The 19,944-nt window shown below is 47.4% G+C and overlaps 2 protein-coding genes across 2 annotated transcripts; one reads left to right on the top strand and one right to left on the bottom strand.

The window, feature by feature from the left end:
* The first annotated feature begins 521 nt into the window (after positions 1-521).
* plp1a (proteolipid protein 1a) lies at positions 522-9,045 on the top strand. The gene is given in 7 exon segments (XM_070440115.1): positions 522-611; positions 2,612-2,802; positions 3,449-3,604; positions 5,100-5,268; positions 7,716-7,789; positions 7,940-8,005; positions 8,422-9,045. Coding segments are annotated over 7 exon segments (741 nt in total). The 5' UTR covers positions 522-607; the 3' UTR covers positions 8,503-9,045.
* Positions 9,046-17,938: 8,893 nt separating this feature from the next.
* LOC139025083 (ras-related protein Rab-9B-like) lies at positions 17,939-19,207 on the bottom strand (the record flags this gene model as incomplete). Its single annotated transcript, XM_070440114.1, has 2 exons — positions 17,939-18,025; positions 18,117-19,207. A coding segment is annotated over one exon (465 nt), but the record flags the coding sequence as incomplete, so codon positions are not given.
* Between the last annotated feature and the right edge of the window lie 737 nt (positions 19,208-19,944).

Raw genomic sequence — 19,944 nt, forward strand, 5'->3', positions numbered from 1 at the left:
GAGATCAGGATTGTTCATACAAGGCTAGTAGGCTGTTGTTTTGTTTATTATCCCATGAAACAGTAGGCCTACATCACTACTGCTAGGCCTATTAGACTAGGCTACACTTGAAAACAAAAGAAAGAAAAGAATGTGGAACCTTATCTGGCAAGACATCTTGGAGATGCTACCACAATGATATGCAAATGTGGAATCTTTTCTGGGAAGACATCTTGGATATGCTTCCACAATGATATGCAAATGCACGTGGTGCTGCTTACTAACAATGAACTGAAGTACATTTCTCCAACGGAGAGAGAAGTTGACCTTCATTATCCTCAGTCTTGAACTGTTCTAGTGCGGACCCCTAGTCCATTGAAAAGCGACATTGTTTCTTTAAGATTCGACTTTCGGGCCATCAGCGGGTCTGTCTGTTCATTGTTGGAGAGAGAGAGAGAGAGAGAGAGAGAGAGAGAGAGAGAGAGAGAGAGAGAGAGAGAGAAAGAGACAGCAAGTTGAGATTGATATACGGGGGCTGAGGACAAGTCGTGCATAATATCATCGAGCAGCTGGGGTGGAAAAGCAGCACAGAGCCCCGGTATTGAGCACACATCCTACCAGAGACAACATGGGTAAGTCGTCTACATTTGTTATGGTACCTCTAAATGGTTATTAATAGCCAACCAACCACAACCAAACTGTACATTTTCTTTTCTATTCTTTGAATGATGTTGGCATTATAAAATATTATATTATGGCTGGTATGAAAAGTGCTGATAAGTGATTTATTTAATGCTTCGAGAGGTACAGACTAGCCTACTTTTCAGAAGTGCATTGTCTTTCACTTACAATGTCTTCATTTTTACCAACCCAATGTGTTCTAAGTGCTATTTGTTTTAGGAAAGTAGCAAGTGAATTCATTATAGGCCACTTTGCAACAATTTGAACACTAATGGGCTTCAGTTCCTGTTTCACTTGCTTCTCGGGGCATAAAGGTCTGTGATGTCCATGAGAAGTTGTTTGAGGTCCCTAATAGGTCCGTATTTTTGTTAGTATAGTTCCTCTCTGCAGTTCTCGAGGGGGGACATTTGAGGCTAGAATGGTGCAAATAGAGAAGTGGAAATGTTTTAAACTAGGTAGAAAACCCCTGCACCTGTTGCTGGGTGACTATGCTATTTTCCTTCCTATGTGTACTGAGAAGTACTGCTATTTTCCTTCCTATGTGTACTGAGAAGTACTGCTATTTTTCTTCCTATGTGTACTGATAAGTACTGCTATTTTTCTTCCTATGTGTATGATAAGTACTGCTATTTTGTCAAAATAACAAAATTGCTTGAACATAGGTGTTGAGACTTGAAAAGTAAAGTGCTGAATATCAAGGCATGTTACTGAAGAGGCTTTTCGGCAGTGTGTTTATAAAAGGCGCTTCATGGTCAATCCTACGTCTGCATTGGCCGTGCAGCGTTTAAGGTGATACGGCCTCTGCAGAAGGCAGGGCATTTATACTTCTTGCGCTTCGCAGAGCAGCGCTGTTGTCAAGGAAGTGAGTTTGTGTTTATACAGGACCTCCCGCTATCACCTACCGTCAACTAATCCTGTCAATGCGGAACTATATGGAGCCATCCGCATTGTTACAAAATTTGAGAGGAGCAAGGTGATGCGTTCCAAAGCTCAATTTGGCTTCTGCGAGCTTCTGATGTCTCCGTAATTGCATCACACCATCCATAAAGAGTCTCCAACCACATTTTCCAATCAAACATAAATTGGCTCTTAGTCTGTGTTCTTTCATTGGCAAACTTTTTAATTGGTTTAAAACTCATTTCCACACTGGAGTGATTATGTAACCTGGAAGACAGCCTGATCACACTTTCCACACACACATACACACACACACAAAACCCTGGAGTCACCGAGTGCATGTGTATGGTGCCCCTTCCTGCCATCTGTGCCAACTGTAATAATGGTACCAGCTCCAGCCAGTCTTCCGAGGGAGAGCGTGATCTCCCCCCTGCCTTTCCCCACTTCCACCACGGACTATTGGATATCCCTTTGGCTGTCACAAGCCTCCTTCTGCTCCTATAAACCCCAGTGTGGGTGCTGGAGGTGGCTCTGGCTATTGTTTGCTTGACATTGGTGGCCCTTGTCTTCCCACACTGCACCGGGACAAAGAACATTGTCTCTGCAGTCACACAAGCAGCCTCTCTCTTTCTTAGTCTCTTTCTCTGTCCTCCCTCTTTTCTCCCACTCTCCATGGTGTGAGCGCTGATTGGAGCCAGGGTTAGTGCTGGGTTTGGGACAGACAGATCCTCACATCCTAAGGGCCCATTCACACAGCACATGACTCTGGGGAAGAATGCCCATAGCTAGCTGACAGACTGAACACCACTGTGCATAGGAAACAGACCAGTCCAAGGCCACAAAGAGTAACTCAGGGATGAGCTATTTTACGACCACAGCTGGACAGTGTAATAATTGTAGCCAGATCTTACAGTATACAGTTGTTAATCCATCCATTTAGTCACAGTGACGTTATGTTCATTACCACTCCCTTGGTGGTTGCCCTATGCTTCTCTCGAGGTAACCCATACATAACCCTACATTAACCCCTATGTCGTTATGTCCTGTCCTATAGGTTGTTACGACTGCTGTATGAAGTGCCTGGGAGGAGTACCATATTGCTCGCTGGTGGCCACTCTGATGTGTTTCTCAGGGATAGCTCTGTTCTGTGGCTGTGGTCACCAGGCCCTCACTGAGACGGAGAGACTCATCGAGACATACTTCGCCCGTAACCTACAGGACTACATTACCCTGGCCTACCTGTGAGTGGCTCAAAGGCTATTGCTTTATCCCAAACCTACCACAGGGAATACCTGCAACTGATTAGAATAGGGGTGGCCAAGACCTAGGCTTTGTTAAAGCTGGGGTGGAACAAAAAGCTAAATTGTTTTGGCGATCCAGGACCAGGATTGGCCACCACTGGTTTAGATGTCCCCTAAGTCTGCTGTATAAGTACATTGAACTAAACGGCAGACCTACTGTTAATGGTAGACCTCATGTTAGCTGTACACATCATAGACCTACTGTAGTGATGTGTCCTAATACTTTTTCCCCTCCTTCTCCCCTGCTCCTCTTCCTTCTCCCCTGCCCCTCTTCCTTCACCTGCTTTCCCTCCTCCCGCCTGTCTTCCCTCTTTCTTCACCCTGCCTCTCTTCTTCACCCCTGTCCCTCTCCTTCACCCTGCCCCTCCTCTTCCTTCACCCCTGCCCTCTCTTCCTTCACCCCCCTCCTCTCTCTCCTTCACCCTCCGCCTTCTTCTTCACCCCTGCCCTTTCCTTTCACCCTTCTGCTCCTCTCCTCACCTCTTCTCTTCTTCACCCCCCTGCCTCTTCCTTCACCTCCCTCTCTCTTCTTCACCTGTCTCCTGTTCCTTCACCCCTGCCTCTTTCCTTCTCTTCTCTTTCCTACATAGTATCCAGTATTTCAGTATGTTATCTATGGCTTGGCTTCCTTCTTCTTCCTCTACTGCATCGTACTGCTGGCGGAGGGATTCTACACCACCAGCGCCGCCAAGCAGACCTTCGGAGAGTTCAGGAGCACCCTGTGTGGACGCTGTCTTAGTAGCACGGTGAGAGAGTGGGGGAAATGGTGGAGGTGTTGATGGTAACAGGCTGGGTGGGGGGTGATGGTAACTGGGTGGAAGGGTGATGGTAAACAGGCTGGAGTGGAGGGGTGATGGTAATGGGTGGAGGGGTGATGGTAACGGGTGGAAGGGTATGTAACATGCTGGGGTGGGGGGTGATGGAAATGCTGGGTGGAGGGGTGATGGTTGGGTGGAGGGGTGATGTACAGGCTGGGGTGGAGGGTGATGGTAACGGCTGGGGTGGAGGGGTGATGGTAAGAGGGTGGTGATGGTAACGGTGGGTGGAGGGTGATGTAGGCTGGGGTGGAGGGGTGATGGTAACATGCTGGGGTGGAGGGGTGATGGTAACATGCTGGGGTGGAGGGGTGATGGTAACAGGCTGGGGTGGAGGGGTGATGGTAACTGGGTGGAGGGGTGATGGTAAAGGTGGTGGGGGTGATGGTAACAGGCTGGGGTGGGGGTGATGGTATGCTGGGGTGAGGGGTGTGGTAACTGGGTGGAGGGGTGATGGTAACAGGCTGGGGTGGAGGGGTGATGGTAACAGGGTGGTTTGGAGGGGTGATGGTAACATGCTGGGGTGGAGGGGTGATGGTAACTGGTTGGTAGGGGTGATGGTAACAGGCTGGGGTGGAGGGGTGATGGTAACATGCTGGGGTGGAGGGGTGAATGGTAACTGGGTGGAGGGGTGATGGTAACAGGCTGGGTGGAGGGGTGATGGTAACAGGGTGGGGTGGAGGGGTGATGGTACATGCTGGGGTGGAGGGGTGATGGTACGGGTGGGTGGAGGGGTGATGGTAACAGGGTGGAGGGGTGATGGTAAGGGTGGGGTGGAGGGGTGATGGTAATAGGCTGGGGTGGAGGGGTGATGGTACTGGGTGGGGTAGAGGGGTGATGGTAACAGGGTGGTTTGGAGGGTGATGGTAACATGCTGGGGTGGAGGGGTGATGGTAATGGGTGGGGGTGGAGGGGTGATGGTAAAAGGGTGGAGGGGTGATGGTAACAGGTGGAGGGGTGATGGGTAAATGCTGGGTGGAGGGGTGATGGTAACATGCTGGGTGGAGGGGTGGATGGGTAAGGCTTGGGTGGAGGGGTGATGGTAATGGGTGGGAGGGGTGATTGGTAACGGGTGGTTGGAGGGGTGATGGTAAAGGGCGTGGGGTGGAGGGGTGATGGTAACCAGAATGGGGTTGGGGGTGATGGTAACAGGCTGGGGTGGAGGGGTGATGGTAACAGGCTGGAGTGGAGGGGTGATGGTAACAGGGTGTGGATGGTGTGGAGGTAAGAAGATGAGGATGGAGGGAAGGCTGGGTGAGGAGGTATAGTGGGGCTGAGGCTAGTGGGATAGAGGTAAGAGAGTGAGGGTTAGTTTGAGGGTGGAGATGAGAGCTCAACAAAACTCTGAAAGTTGCACTTCCCTGATTCATTTTTGGCCTGTTAAGATTCATAATGCCTAAACATGAATCTCTCTCTTCATCTGCAGTTTATATTGATAACGTACCTTCTGGCGGTGGTGTGGCTGTTGGTGTTTGCCTTCTCTGCCTTGCCTGTCTATTTCTTCTACAACATGGACGCTACCTGCCACACCATCACCGTCCTGACTGAGACCCCAGCTAGCATCAACCAGCTCTGTATCGACGCCAGGCAGTACGGTAAGGAAAGAGAACATCACCTCACTATATGATCTGCTATGTTCATTCATATGGTAACATATCGGTAAGTATTCAGACCCCTTTGACTAATTCCACATTTTGTTACTTTACAGCCTTATTCTAAAATGGATTACATTTTTTGTAAATGTATATAAATAAATAAAAAACATCACATTTACGTAAGTATTCAGACCATCTGCTATGAGACTTGAAATTGAGGTGCATCCTGTTTCCATTGTTCATCCTTGAGCTGTTTCTACAACTTCATTGGAGTCCACCRGTGGTAAATTCAAATGATTGGACATGATTTGGAAACTTAAAACACGTGCCTATATAAGGTCCCACAGTTGACAGTGAATGTAAAAGCAAAAACCAAGCCATGAGGTTGACGGAATTGTCCATAGAGCTCCGAGACAGATCTGGGGAAGGATACCAAAAAATGTCTYCAGCATTGAAGGTTCCCAAGAACACACTGGCCTCCATCATTCTTAAATGGAAGAAGTTTGAATCCACCAAGACTCTTCCTAGAGCTGGTCGCCCGGCCAAAATTAGCAATCGGGGGAGAAGGGCCTTGGTCAGGGAGGTGACCAAGAACCTGACAGAGCTCCAGAGTTCCTCTGGTGGAGATGGGAGAACCTTCCAGAAGGACAACCATCCCTGCAGCACTCCACCAATCAGYRCTTTARGGTAGAGTGGCCAGATGGAAGCCARTCTTCAGTAAAAGGCAKATGGCAGCKCACTTGGAGTTTGCCAAATGGCACCTAAAGACTCTGACCATAAGAAACAAGATTCTCTGGTCTGATGAAACCAAGATTGAACTCTTTGGCCTGAATGCTAAGTGTTACATCTGGAGGAAACCTGGCACCKTTCCTACGGTGAACCCTAACCCTACAGTGAAGCATGGTGGTGGTAGGATCGAGGGAAAGATGAACGGCGCAAAGTACAGAGAGATCCTTGATGAAAACCTGCTCAGGACCTCAGACTGGGGCAAAGGTTCACCTTCCAACAGGACAACGACCCTAATTATACAGCCAAGACAAGGCAGGAGTGGCTTTGGGACAAGACTCAATGTCCTTGAGTGGCCCAGCCAAAGCCTGGACTTGAACCCAATCGAACATCTCTGGAGAGACCTGAAAATAGCTGTGCAGCAATACTCCCTTTCCAACCTGACAGAGCTTGAGAGGATCTGCGAAGAAGAATGGGAGAAACTCCCCAAATACAGGTGTGCCAAATTTGTAGCATCATACCCAAGAAGACTCAAGCCTGTAATCGCTGCCAAAGGTGCTTCAACAAAGTACTGAGTAAAGGGTCTGAATACTTATGTAAATGTGATATTTAAGTTGGAATAAATAAGCAACACATTTGAASCTGTTTTTGCTTTGTCATTATGGGGTAATGTGTGTAAATTGTTGAGTGGGATTTTTATTTTATTTTAATCTATTTTAGAATAAGGCTGTAACGTAACAAAACGTGGGAAAAGTCCAGGGTTCTGAATACTTTSTGAATGCACTGTATGATCMCTGTGGGCCTAGTAAAGATTGGTCATACCACGTTTCACATGTATTACCTTTAATGTGGCAGAAACACAACCAGTCATGATGTTTTCATCTGCTTGTCAAACAATCACTTAACAAWGGCGCTCCTGTAGGCTACCTGTGCACATTAGTTCAGTCAGAAAATACTTCCAGCATCCAAACCCCAACAGTGCTCTGTGCCCCCGCAATGTGATGAATGGAAAGAGACAGCAGTTATACAACACCTAGGTGTATTGTAATGACGTTCTGGGATTGTCATTAGGCCTCCACTTGTAGCCTGAATTGATGCATCCACTGTTGTCTGCGAACGCCCGGGTCTCGACCACTCATCTCCGCCTTGGCAAAAAGTGTTCTCGTCGAACCACAACGCAATTCGCTCATTTTTCACGGCCTATATTTTTCTTGGCAATATATGTTAATTGTGATAGGCTCACGTTTTACCAGTACGTTGTACCCCCACAATTTTTGGGGCTGGGACACTGTACCTTACCGGACCGTACCTTACCAGATCGTAATGTACCAGAACATACCAGACCTTACCGTACCAGACCTTACCGTACCATAGCATACTGTACCTTAACTAACCAGAACATACATACCAGAACATACCGTACKTTACCTTACCGTACCAGACCATACTGTACCTTACCTCACCATACCGTACCAGAACATACTGTACCATACCGTATCAGAACATACCTTACCTTACCATGCCAGACCGTACCAGAACATACCGTACCAGGCCGTACCAGAACATACCGTACCAGGCCGTACCAGAACATACCGTACCAGACCTTGCCGTACCAAAACAGACCATACCAGACCAGACCAGACCCTGACATTACCAACTGTGAAAGCAGACATTTTAGAGCAGAGAATCAGATATGTGTATATATTTTTCATCTCTTTCAGGGCTCCTACCATGGAATGCTTTGCCAGGCAAAGCTTGTGGAATGACACTGTCCACTGTCTGCAAAACCAGAGAGGTCAGTAATACAGTCTCTCATGATAGAACGGCAGACATGCTCAAAACAAATCGTCTCTAGAGTCTAGAATGTTAACGGTTCTCTGACATATTTCCAGAATGACACATGATCACTCTGACTCATCTCTGACTCTGATTTGTCCTTTTACAGTTCCGTGTGACCTACGACCTGTTCATCGCTGCGTTTGCCGGGGCTGGCATCACACTCTTGGCTCTGGTGAGTGACCCTGCCTTAATCTCTCAACTGGGAGCAGATTGGCTACAGCTTTACAATAGAGTTGTGTCTTATGTGACGTAGTCAGTGTAGGTGTTCAGGAATGCCGGAACGTCAGGCCTCCGTGGCTGATAAGTCTCACTGTAGCTCTCTGTTCTTTCACTTTGAGTTCTCAGCTAATTCTGATGATAGAAATACCCTAATGATGTATTAACGTCTGGTACTTTTCCTGCTGGGAAGATCCCATAGTTACATTACAATGTCAGTACACTGTTAATGTAGATCAGAATTATACTGAGATTGTCATGGACCTTGATGGACATAGTAGGTGCATGAAATGGGGCTTGAAATTCTGTCTTATCTGTCTCTTTTTGGTCTATGCTCTTTCTTACCCTCTCTCTCTCTCTCTCTCTCTCTAGCTCACCTACATGGTGTCCACCACCTATAACTTTGCGGTGCTGCGGTACCTGGGGAGAAAGGGCATAGGCACGCGGTGTTAAGACTCTCCACTTCCTCCCTCCTGTGTCTCCATCCGACACAGAGACACCCAGAGAGGACACTATGACTCCCTAACACCCCTCTGCCTATCCTCAACACCACCGGTGGAGTTGATTCTTTGAACTTGAGTGATTGATTCCTTGAACGATTCCTATTCTTTCCATTTTTCCCTTCACGACCCACCAACCTTTCCATGGACTGTGTGTTCGTAGCACCATGGGTGGTTTGGTGGAAACCCAGACGTATACTACCTTAGTCTACTGCTTTGTTACACTGCTCTTCTCATGTTATATTTACTTTGCTCTGAAGCTGTCTTCTTCACGTTAGAAGTTTTCTGTATTTTTGTTWTTKTCCATGTGTATTTTATCATGGGTTTGTAAAGATTGATGTAATGTTCCTCATATACTGCGGTTAGTGTGCCTGACGTATACACCATGTTTTCCTCACTTTTTAAAACGTAAATCACATGTAAAACCTACCTAGTAACATAACAAAGATCATTTTATTTGACAAAAGTATTCAATTATAAATGTCCCACTGACTCTCATGGTTAGGGACTACTTGGTTATGGACTACTTGCCTACTTTAGGCTTTGGGATTATAATCGGTTACCATYGGTACCATCCCTCACATCTGGTTGCCATGGTACCAGACATGTGTGCGTTTGCAGTTCTTCTCTCTGACCTCAGGGCCTTTTCTCACGGGAGGCAGAAAGGCCTCAACAATGGAGGCCACACCCCTTAGGACTTCTTAGAAAACTAACCAATCAGAGGGGGTTCCTAGGGTCCACCTGCCCCGGCTCCCGGGTAGGGAGTGGAATCGAGGTTTGTGTGAGAAGGCCCCTTTGTTACTATAGGGACCTTGGTCTATGGCAAGGGTCAGATTGCATGTCATAGGAAGAGGGTCTCATGACAAAGACAGGAGAAAGGCTGAAGGCTTCTCTCAAAGGCCTGAATACAACCCTTCTGTGACGGACCCACTGCTGCACGACACCCCATCTGTTGGAGGTGATGGACCCTGTGAAGGGACTTGGAAAGAAAAGGGTTAACATTTGTTTGAATGAAGGGATATCTCTGAGAAAAGGGACAACATTTTTAGTGAGTTTGTGCCATAGATTTCTGGTTGGTACAGATCAATAGGAGAAGTCTTTAATATCTCTGATTTTAATGTTGAGATAGTAATGTTGATACAGGTGCTTATTTTGATTTTTTTTTAGCAACCTTCATGTTATTTAGAAGTTTAAAACATCTCTGAAGATGCTTGACACTGTATGGCACTGCATTGAGGTGATATTATCATTGCGCCCCCTTCTGGCAGTATATGTGGTAACGTTCGCAAGGGATGAGGGTCTGTTATAGAGGCAAAACAATGCAGTTTTTATATAGTTTTGTCTCTGTAGCTGTCTAGAAAATATTAGTAGTTATTGTATAACACCCTAGTACTTACTGTAGGTAAATGTACTAATCTTAACGACAATTCACACTTTGTTTAATCTCTTGCTAACAAAATATCTTGTCCAACTTGTAAGTCGCTCTGGATAAGAGCGTCTGCTAAATGACTTAAATGTAAATGTAAATGTAACATACTGTGAGTATAGGTTATCCAATTGGGTGGAAGCTTTATCCAACAGCTCAGGTTGGTTTTGTGAACTGACGGCTGGCTGTTTGTCTGTTTTCTTTGTTGCTTTGTGTTTTATGATATGTTGGTTTGGCAATAAAAGATGGTCTGTCCTTTTTTAAAGAAATTGTTCTCTCTGTTTCCGTCARGAGCGGATATTGAACCCATGACGTCCGTGCTACTCCAGAAGGTTTGGCTACTACTGTCGGAACCCAGAACCAAACCTTGTGTGTCCTGGCCAGCTAGTCAACGTGGCATTTAGTTATTCACATTTATGTGAAGTCTGCCACGGGAAACTAGGCCGCTCATCTCACAAGCATAGCTCACTGAACCAACTGTTACCTCTCAATATCAGTCAATGTTTTGTGTGAGAACCTATGCCATGCTGTTGTTGATTGACTTGGTGTTATAGTAAGCCATGTGCTCCTGGGACTGGGGGTGTGTTCTGTTTCTCTCCTCTCTTCTCTATACAAAAACCCTCTGCTGCCTCCACCTGGCAGTCAGACTACAAAAACCCTCTGCTGCCTCCAGCTGGCAGTCAGACTACAGAAACTCTCTGCTGCCTCCACCTGGCAGTCAGACTACAGAACTTCTCTGCTGTCCATCACCTGGCAGTCAGACTACAGAAACTCTCTGCTGCCTCCACCTGGCAGTCAGACTACAGAAACCCTCTGCGGCCTCCACCTGGCAGTCAGACTACAAAAACCCTCTGCTGCCTCAACCTGGCAGTCAGACTACAAAACCCTCTGCTGCCCTACCGGCAGTCAGACTACAGAAACGCTCTGCTCCCTGCACCTGGCAGTCAGACTACAGAAACGCTCTGTCCCTCCAGCTGGCAGTCAGACTACAGAAACGCTCTGCTGCTCACCTGCAGTCAGACTACAGAAACGCTCTGCTACCTCCACTGGCAGTCAGACTACAGAAACTCTCTGCTGCCTCCACGGCAGTCAGTAACTACCGAAACTCTCTGCTGGCTCCTCCTGGCAGTCAGACTACAAAAACTCTCTGCTGCCTCCTCCGGCAGACTACAGAGACTCTGCTCCCTCCTCCTGGCAGTCAGACTACAAAACTCTGCTCCCTCTAGCATGGCAGTCAGACTACAAAACTCTGCTCCCTCCTCCTGGCAGTCAGACTACAGAGACTCTTGCTCCTCAGCTGGCAGTCAGACTACAGAAACTCTCTGCTGCCTCCACCTGGCAGTCAGACTACAGAAACTCTCTGCTGCCTCCACCTGGCAGTCAGACTACAAAACCCTCTGCTGCCTCCAGCTGGCAGTCAGACTACAGAAACTCTCTGCTTCCCTCCACCTGGCGTCAGACTACAGAAACTCTCTGCTGCCTCCACCTGGCAGTCAGACTACAGAACTCTCTGCTGCTCACCTGGCAGTCAGACTACAGAAACCTCTGCTGCCTCCACCTGGCAGTCAGACTACAAAACCCTCTGCGCCTCTAACTGGCAGTCAGACTACAAAAACCCTCTGCTGCTCTACTGGCAGTCAGACTACAGAAACGCTCTGCTCCCTGCACCTGGCAGTCAGACTACAGAAACGCTCTGCTCCCTCCAGCTGGCAGTCAGACTACAGAAACGCTCTGCTGCCTCCACCTGGCAGTCAGACTACAGAAACGCTCTGCTACCTCAGCTGGCAGTCAGACTACAGAAACTCTCTGCTCCTCTCCCTGGCAGTCAGACTACCGAAACTCTCTGCTGCCCCTCCTGGCAGTCAGACTACAAAAACTCTGCTGCTCTCCTGCAGACTACAGAACTCTGCTCCCTCCCTGCAGTCAGACTACAGAACTCTGCCCTCTACTGCAGTCAGACTACAGAAACTCTGCTCTCCTCCTGGCAGTCAGACTACAGAGAATCTGCTCCCTCTAGCTGGCAGTCAGACTACAGAAACTCTGCTCCCTCCCTGCAGTCAGACTACAGAGACTCTGCTGCCTCCTCTGCAGTCAGACTACAGAAAACCTTGCTCCCTCCTCCTGGCAGTCAGACTACAGAGAACTCTCGCGCCTCCTCCTGGCAGTCAACTACAGAAACTCTCTGCTCGCTCCCGGCAGTCAGACACAGAGACTCTGCGCCCTCCTCCTGCAGTCAGACTACAGAAACTCTGCTCCCTCCTCCTGGCAGTCAGACTACAGAAATCCTCTGCTGCCTCCAGCTGGCAGTCAGACCGGTGGACGAGGAGGGAGAAGGAGAGGAAGAGCTACGAGCTCCACAGAAGAGGACAGTTGAGGGACAATGTGCTCCCTTTACGCACACCACATCATATGTGATAGTCTACCTCCTGACTGACCCCCTCATTCCTCCATGGTAACCCCCTGAGAAGGATCAGTTGGAGCTGACTCCCTAAACGTGAAGAGCCAGTTTCCCAGACCCAGATTAAGCCTAATCCTGGATTGAATAGCACTTTCAGTGGAGAATATCCACTGCGCTTGGTAAATGACTTGTACACAGTGGGAGCGTGTTGGGTAGGAGTCMGGCTTCTTCTTAAAGAACAACCACATACAAGTCAGTTCCTGTATTTGGTATGTTTCATGTTTGGTTTTATTGTCGTACAGTATTGGATAGTATTCACACCTACATCAATCTGACTGCATCCCATATGGCACCCTATACCCTATATAGTGCCTTCATTTTGACCTGGGGCCATAGGGCTGATTCCCTATATAGTGCAATCATTTTGACCAGGGGCCATGGGGCCGATTCCCTATATTTATATACATCTTTTTTTATTTTATCTTTATTTAACTAGGCAAGTCAGTTAAGAACAAATTCTTATTTTCAATGACGGCCTAGGAACAGTGGGTTAACTGCCTTATTCAGGGGTCGATTCCCTATACGATGGGGCCGATTCCCTATATAGTGGGGCCGATTCCCTATATAGTGGGGCAAGGAAGCCGATTCTCTATATAGTGGGGCCAGGAGACCGATTCTCTATATAGTGGGGCCATGAGGCCAATTCCCTATGTAGTGGGACCGATTCCCTGTATAGTGGGACCGATTCCCTGTATAGTGGGGCCAGGAGGCCGATTCTCTATATGGTGGGAACAGGAGGCCGATTCCCTTTATGGTGGGAACAGGAAGGCCGATTCTGCTACTTAGTGGAACAGGGGCCGATTCCTTTAATGGTGGGAACAGGAGGCCGATTCCCTATATGGTGACAGGAGGCCGATTCTCTATATGGTGGGAACAGAGGCCGATTCCTGTAATAGTGGAACAGAAAGGCCGATTTCCTAATATAGTGGGACAGGAGGCCGATTTCCTTATATAGTGGGAACAGGAAGGCCGATTTCCTATAATAGTGGGAACAGGAGGCCGATTCCCTTATGGTGGGAACAGGAGGCCGATTCCCTTTATGGTGGGAACAGGAGGCCGATTCCCTTTAATGTGGGAAACAGGAGGCGCGATTCCCTTATATTAGTGGGAACAGGAGGCCGATTCCCTATACTGGGTGGGAACAAGGAGGCCGATTCCCTATATACCTCGTGGGAACAGGAGGCCATTCCCTTTATGTGGGAACAGGAGACCGATTCCCTTTATGGTGGGGAAAAGGAGGCCGATATCTCTATATAGTGGGAACGGAGGCGATTCCGCTTTAAATGGTGGGAACAGGAGGCCGATTCCTATATGGTTGGGAACAAGGGAGGCCGGATTCCCTATATGGTGGGGAAACAGGAGGCCGATTCCCTTTATGGTGGGAACAGGAGACCGATTCTATATTAGTGGGAACAGGAAGGCCGATTCCCTTTATTGGTGGGAACAGGAGGCCGGATTCTTCTATATGGTGGGAACAGGAGGCCGAATTCTTGTATACGTGGGAACAAGGAGGCCCGATTCCCTTTATGGTGGGGAACAGGAGCCGATCCCTATAATAGTGGGAACAGGAGGCGCCGATTCCCTTTATGGTGGGAACAGGAAGGCCGATTCGCTATATGGTGGGAACAGGAGGCGCGATTCCCTATAATGGTTGGGAACAGGAGACCGATTCTCTGTATAGTGGGGCCAGGAGGCCGATTCCCTATATAATGGGGCTAGGAGGCCGATTCTCTATATGGTGGGAATAAAAACAGGAGGCCGATTCCCTTAATAGTGGGGCAGGGAGGCCGATTCCTGTATAGTGGGAACAGGAGGCCGATTCCTCTATATAGTGGGGCCAAGGAGGCCAATTCCTGTATAGTGGGAACAGGAGGCCGAATTCTCTGTAATAGTGGGGCCAGGAGGCCGATTCCCTGTCATAGTGGGGCAGGGGGCCGATTCTCTGTATAGTGGGCCAGGAGGCCCGATTCTCTGTATAGTGGGAACAGGAGGCCGATTCTCTGTATAGTGGGGGGCAGGAGGCCGATTCCCTGTATAGTGGGGCAGGAGGCCGATTCTCTATATATTGGGGCCAGGAGGGCCGATTCCCTGTATAGTGGGGCCAGGAGGCCGATTCTCTGTATAGTGGGAACAGGAGGCAGATTCCCTGTATAAGTGGGGCCAGGAGGCCCATTCCCTGTATAGTGGGGCCAGGAGGCGCATTCCCTGTATAGTGGGGGCAAGGAAGGCCGATTCCGCTGTATAGTGGGGCCAGGAGGCCGAATTCCCCTGTATAGTGGGGCCAGGAGGCCGATTCCCTGTATAGTGGGGCGCAGGAGGCCGATTCCCTATATAGTGGGGCCCAGGAGGCCCGATTCCTGTATAGTGGGCCCAGGAGGCCGATTTCCCTGTATAGTGGGGCCGGGAGGACGCTTCTCTATATAGGTGGGAACAGGAGGCCGATTCCTCTATATGGTGGGAACAGGAGGCCGATTCTCTATATAGTTGGGAACAGGAGCCGATTTCTCTATATGGTGGGACAGGAGGACGATTCCCTATATGGTGGGAAACAGGAGGCCGATTCTCTATATGTGGGAACAGGAGGCCCGATTCTCTATATAGTGGGAACAGGAGGCCGATTACCTATATGGTGGGAAGTAGGAGGCCGATTCCCCTGATAGTTTGGGAAACAGGAGGCCGATTCCCTTATGGTGGGAAGCAGGAGGCCGATTCGCCTTTATGGTGGAACAGGAGGCCGATTCGCCTTTATGGTGGGAAGCAGGAGGCCGATTTCTCTATATAGTGGGAACAGGAGGCCGATTCTCTAAATATAGTGGGAACAGGAAGGAGTTGCCCAGCTCTGTAAAGGGACAGTCTTAACGCTCGCATAGGGGCAACGAGGGGAAGAGTTGCCCAGCTCTGGTAAAGGGACAGTCTTAACCTCCTATAGGGGCAAGAGGGGAAGAGTGGCCGCAGCTCTGTAAAGGGACAGTCTTCTCCATAGGGGCAACGAGGGAAGAGTTGCCCAGCTCTGTAAAGGGACAGTCCTTTAACTCCATAGGGCAACGAGGGAAAGAGTGGTTTTTAAAGGAAGTTTTGATATTGAGATTATGCAAACAGCAACTCAACAGATATACAGTTATATTCTACATCACAACTGATGATTAGTTCTACATTTCTTTACTCGAGCCAAAAGCAGACTACACTTGGGTGGAGTTTAAAAATGATTTCAGTTCAGTTTGGTACACTATTGAGGATTGAAACGATGGTAACAGTACTTAACTTCAGGAATTAAAATGCCACTCTAACAATGTAACAATTAACCATGTCTTTGTGACCGCTGTGTCAAAGCCCAAAGGAAACAGAGTACAATTTGAAAAAACAAAAAACAGATCATCAGCATTGGTATAGTGGGGTGAGGACAAGACGGGTGATGAGAACAAGACGGGGTGAGACAAGACGGGTTGAGCAAGGACGGTGAGGAGACAAGAACTGTATGTTAAACAGAGTATGAAGATTTAAACACATTCTCAGCATATAGTTTCCTAGCAGTAGAATGTGTGACGTCGTGACTTTATTAACCAACCTCATTTTCTCCTTTGTAAAAAATAGATCACATGATATAGTTAACTGTTAAACAAGAACATTCACATGGTCTGTTTTTAATACTCTCGTTTGTTACGTACCATGACCTGGAACATTAAAATTGTTATTTTGTTAAACTGTTTTTTCCTAATATAAACAGGCGGAGTCAAAATCAACTCTTCAATAGATACAGATCGTACATGAAGAAACAGAGTCAAATAACACGCTGAACGCTGGCTCTTTCACAGTGGACCTTCTGCTGTTACCAGACAGTCATTTTCACTTTCACAGTGGACCCTTCTGCTGTACCAGACAGTCCATTTCAACTTTCACAGTGGACCCTTCTGCTGTAACAGACAGTCATTTAACTTTCACAGTGGACCCTTCTGCATGTACCAGACAGGTCATTTCACTTTTCACAGTGGACCCTTCTGCTGTACCAGACAGTCCATTTCACTTTCACAGTGGACCTTCTGCTGTACCAGACAGTCATTTCACTTTCACAGTGGACCCTTCTGCTGGTACCAGACAGTCATTTCACTTTCACAGTGGACCCTTCTGCTGTACCAGACAGTCATTTAACTTTCACAGTGGACCCTTCTGCTGTACCAGACAGTCATTTAAGCTTTCACAGTGGACCCGCCTTCTGCCTGTACCAGACAGTCCATTTCAACTTTCACAGTGGACCCTTCTGCTGTTACCAGACAGTCATGTTCACTTTCACAGTGGACCCTTCTGCTGTACCAGACAGTCATTTCACTTTCACAAGTGGACCCCTTGCTGCTGTAACCAGACAGTCATTTTCACTTTGCACAGTGGACCCTTCTGCTGTACCAGACAGTCATTTAACTTGAATTGAGAGGCAGATTAAAGTTATGTTTGTGTTTATAAAGTCCTGATTAGATTGTGAAGATACAAAGATGTGTAACTTTCCAGAACAGGGGCCATTGCCGGTAGACAGGCAAGGCAGTCAGGGCTGAGAAAACAAACCTCACTCTTCCTTAGTGACACACCAACCCAAACACACGCTACATGGTAGAAAACCCACAGTAAATATCAGAACAAATGCACTTCTGAAAAGAGAAATGGATCTGCCATACGCCAAACAAAAAACTGGCGTATCTATAGGGAAACCACGCTTTATTGAATAAAGAAACGTTGATATCGTTAACATTGAAGTGTCGAGAGAGACCGAAAAATGAAAGGGATCTCACAAAAAAGGGATGTACCGTAGTAGGTAAGGGATGAAATTGCAGGCAGTGTTGCTCCTCTACAACCTCTCACACACAGGCGTTCTAGGAAGTGTAGTCCTATAGGATATTTGGAGAGAATACTGGATCATCTGGTCTACAGTCGTGCGCCAAAAGGTTTTGAGAATGACACAAATATTAATTTCCACAAAGTTTCCTGCTTCAGTGTCTTTAGATATTTTTGTCAGATGTCTTACTATGGAATAATGAAAGTATAATTACAATCATTTCATAAGTGTCAAAGGCTTTTATTGACAATTACATGAAGTTGATTTGCAAAGATGTTCATATTTGCAATGTTGACCTTCTTTTTCAAGACCCTTTGGGAGAAAATCAAAGCTAAAAATTGTCAATTCCCTTTGTGCAGTAAACATTTCTTTCCTGCGGGTACAGTGAATTCGTGTTGTAAATCAATGGTTGTCAGTTCTTTAAAACCTGAACTGGGAAAAGTCGCAGTCTATGTCCATTGTATTAATTATATTCACCAGTCAGTTCACAAATGTAATGAGATGTTGACAGTGTGATAGACAGGTACTTCTGACCAAGAACATGGCTCTGAGATCTGACAGAGGTGATGGTCATGTTCTGGTCAGAGAGTACCTGTGAGACCTGACAGAGTGATGGTCATGGTCCTGGTCAGAGTACCTGTGAGACCTGACAGGGATGGATCATGTTCTGGGTCAGAGGTACCTGTGAGATCTGACAGGGTGATGATCATGTTCTGGTCAGAGTACCTGTTGAGATCTGACAGGGTGATGATCATGTTCTGGTCGAGTACCTGTGAGATCTGACAGGGTGATGATTCATGTTCTGGTCAGAGTACCTGGTGAAGATCTGACAGGTGATGATCATGTTCTGGTCAGAAGTACCTGCTGAGATCTGACAGGGTGATGATCATGTTCTGGTCAGAGTACCTGTGAGACCTGACAGGGATGATGGTCATGTTCTGGTCAGAGTACCTGTTGAGATCTGACATGGTGATGATCATGTTCTGGTCAGAGTACTGTGAAGACTTAGAAGACTTAAGAGATGAATGAATGAGAACGTTGCTGTGCCACAAGCAGTCTGTGCTCTTGGAGAGGAGAACAGAAAGGACACATTAATATTATCAGATTAAAATGACTGTTATGTAGGAGGGCTAGGCCTATATGGTGAAAACACTACACAAGGCAGATACATGAAGCTGAAGCTGGCTGGATGTAGACAGCAGTTTTGTGATATACCGCAGAACGCAGACAGAGTTGAACAACATGGTGTACCTGTTACATTGTACCTCATTGATAACCTTTCAAAATCAGATGTGTTGATTATCCAATACTCTTCCAGATCAGTCTGTACCGACAACCTGACACTATTTAAAATCAGCTGTGTTGATAATCAGGTTGTCAGTAGCTTGTACCTGCATCATCATCATCGGTGGAGAGCTCCCAGAGTGCTACAGGCTAGACAGAGAGGACTCAGGGAGGAGCTAGCTCCGACCAGTCCTTTCAACCAATCAACAGCAAGAAGAGCGCGGTACTTTACGGTTGCCGTGGAGATCGATAGTGCTACTCAACAATGTGTGGTCYATCTGATCCTCCGCCGCCAGAACCTCCAGTACCGCTGCCTCAAACGCCACTCCCACGTTCGTATCGTCCTTAGCACTGGTCTCGAAGTAGGGACAACAACCGTTCTCCTCGCACCAGGCCCGAGCCTCGTCCTCCCCCACCTCCCTCCCCTCTTTGTCCAACTTGTTGCCCAGGACAACGAAGGGGAACCTCTCTGGGTCTCGTACGTCAGAGTAAAACATGAACTCTTTCTTCCAGCTGGCCAGGTTCTGGAAGCTGTGCAGGTCGTCCACAGCGAAGGTGAGGAGGCAGCAGTCGGCGCCACGGTAGAACGGCGTCCMCAGGGACTTGAAGCGCTCCTGACCAGCCGTGTCCCAGATCTGAAGGGTCACCAGGCGCCCGTCCACCTGGAGAGAGGAAGTGAATGAAAACGTTTATTGTACCGAAGAGAAACCTTTATGGCTCCCAAAAAGGATTAGATGTGTACATAATATGCACAGCAATCATAAAGATAAAACAGACAGGGGAAGAATCAATGACAGTAACACAGCATATAATACATTTATAAAAACACATTCTGTGGGGTCAAAAAGTAGTCCACTGCACTAGCCTATATAGAGAATACGGTGCAATAAGTCAAACTATAAATCAATTGAACCAAACAATACTCTCACTGCTTCAGACCCCCCCTCTCCCCCCCCCCCCCCCGGGAATAGAAATTCACGAACTGAATTAGAAAACTGTATCCACGTTGTCTGCTTGTAGTTTTCTTGCTTGAGATGAATGTAATGTACATACAGCGCATTCAGAAAGTTTTCAGACCCCTTGACTTTTTCCACATTTGGTTACGTTACAGCCTTATTCTAAAATAGATTTAAATTGTCCCGTCCCCCCCGTAATCTAGACACAATACACACATCAATGACATCAAAACCTGGTTAGACCATTTTTAGTCAAATGTATTAAACACACAAAAAAGCCGAGTACTCAGTACTTTGTTGAAGCACATTAAGCAGCGATTAAGCTTCAAGTCTTCTTGGGTATTGATGCTACACGCTTGGGCACCGCTCTGTATTTGGGGGTTTTTCTCCCAATTCTTCTCTGCAGGATCGATGCTTCAAGTCCCGTCAGGATGGATGAGGAAGCTCTT

The sequence above is a fragment of the Salvelinus sp. IW2-2015 genome, unplaced genomic scaffold (assembly GCF_002910315.2).
Source record: "Salvelinus sp. IW2-2015 unplaced genomic scaffold, ASM291031v2 Un_scaffold2242, whole genome shotgun sequence".
In the NCBI taxonomy this organism is placed as follows: domain Eukaryota; kingdom Metazoa; phylum Chordata; class Actinopteri; order Salmoniformes; family Salmonidae; genus Salvelinus; species Salvelinus sp. IW2-2015.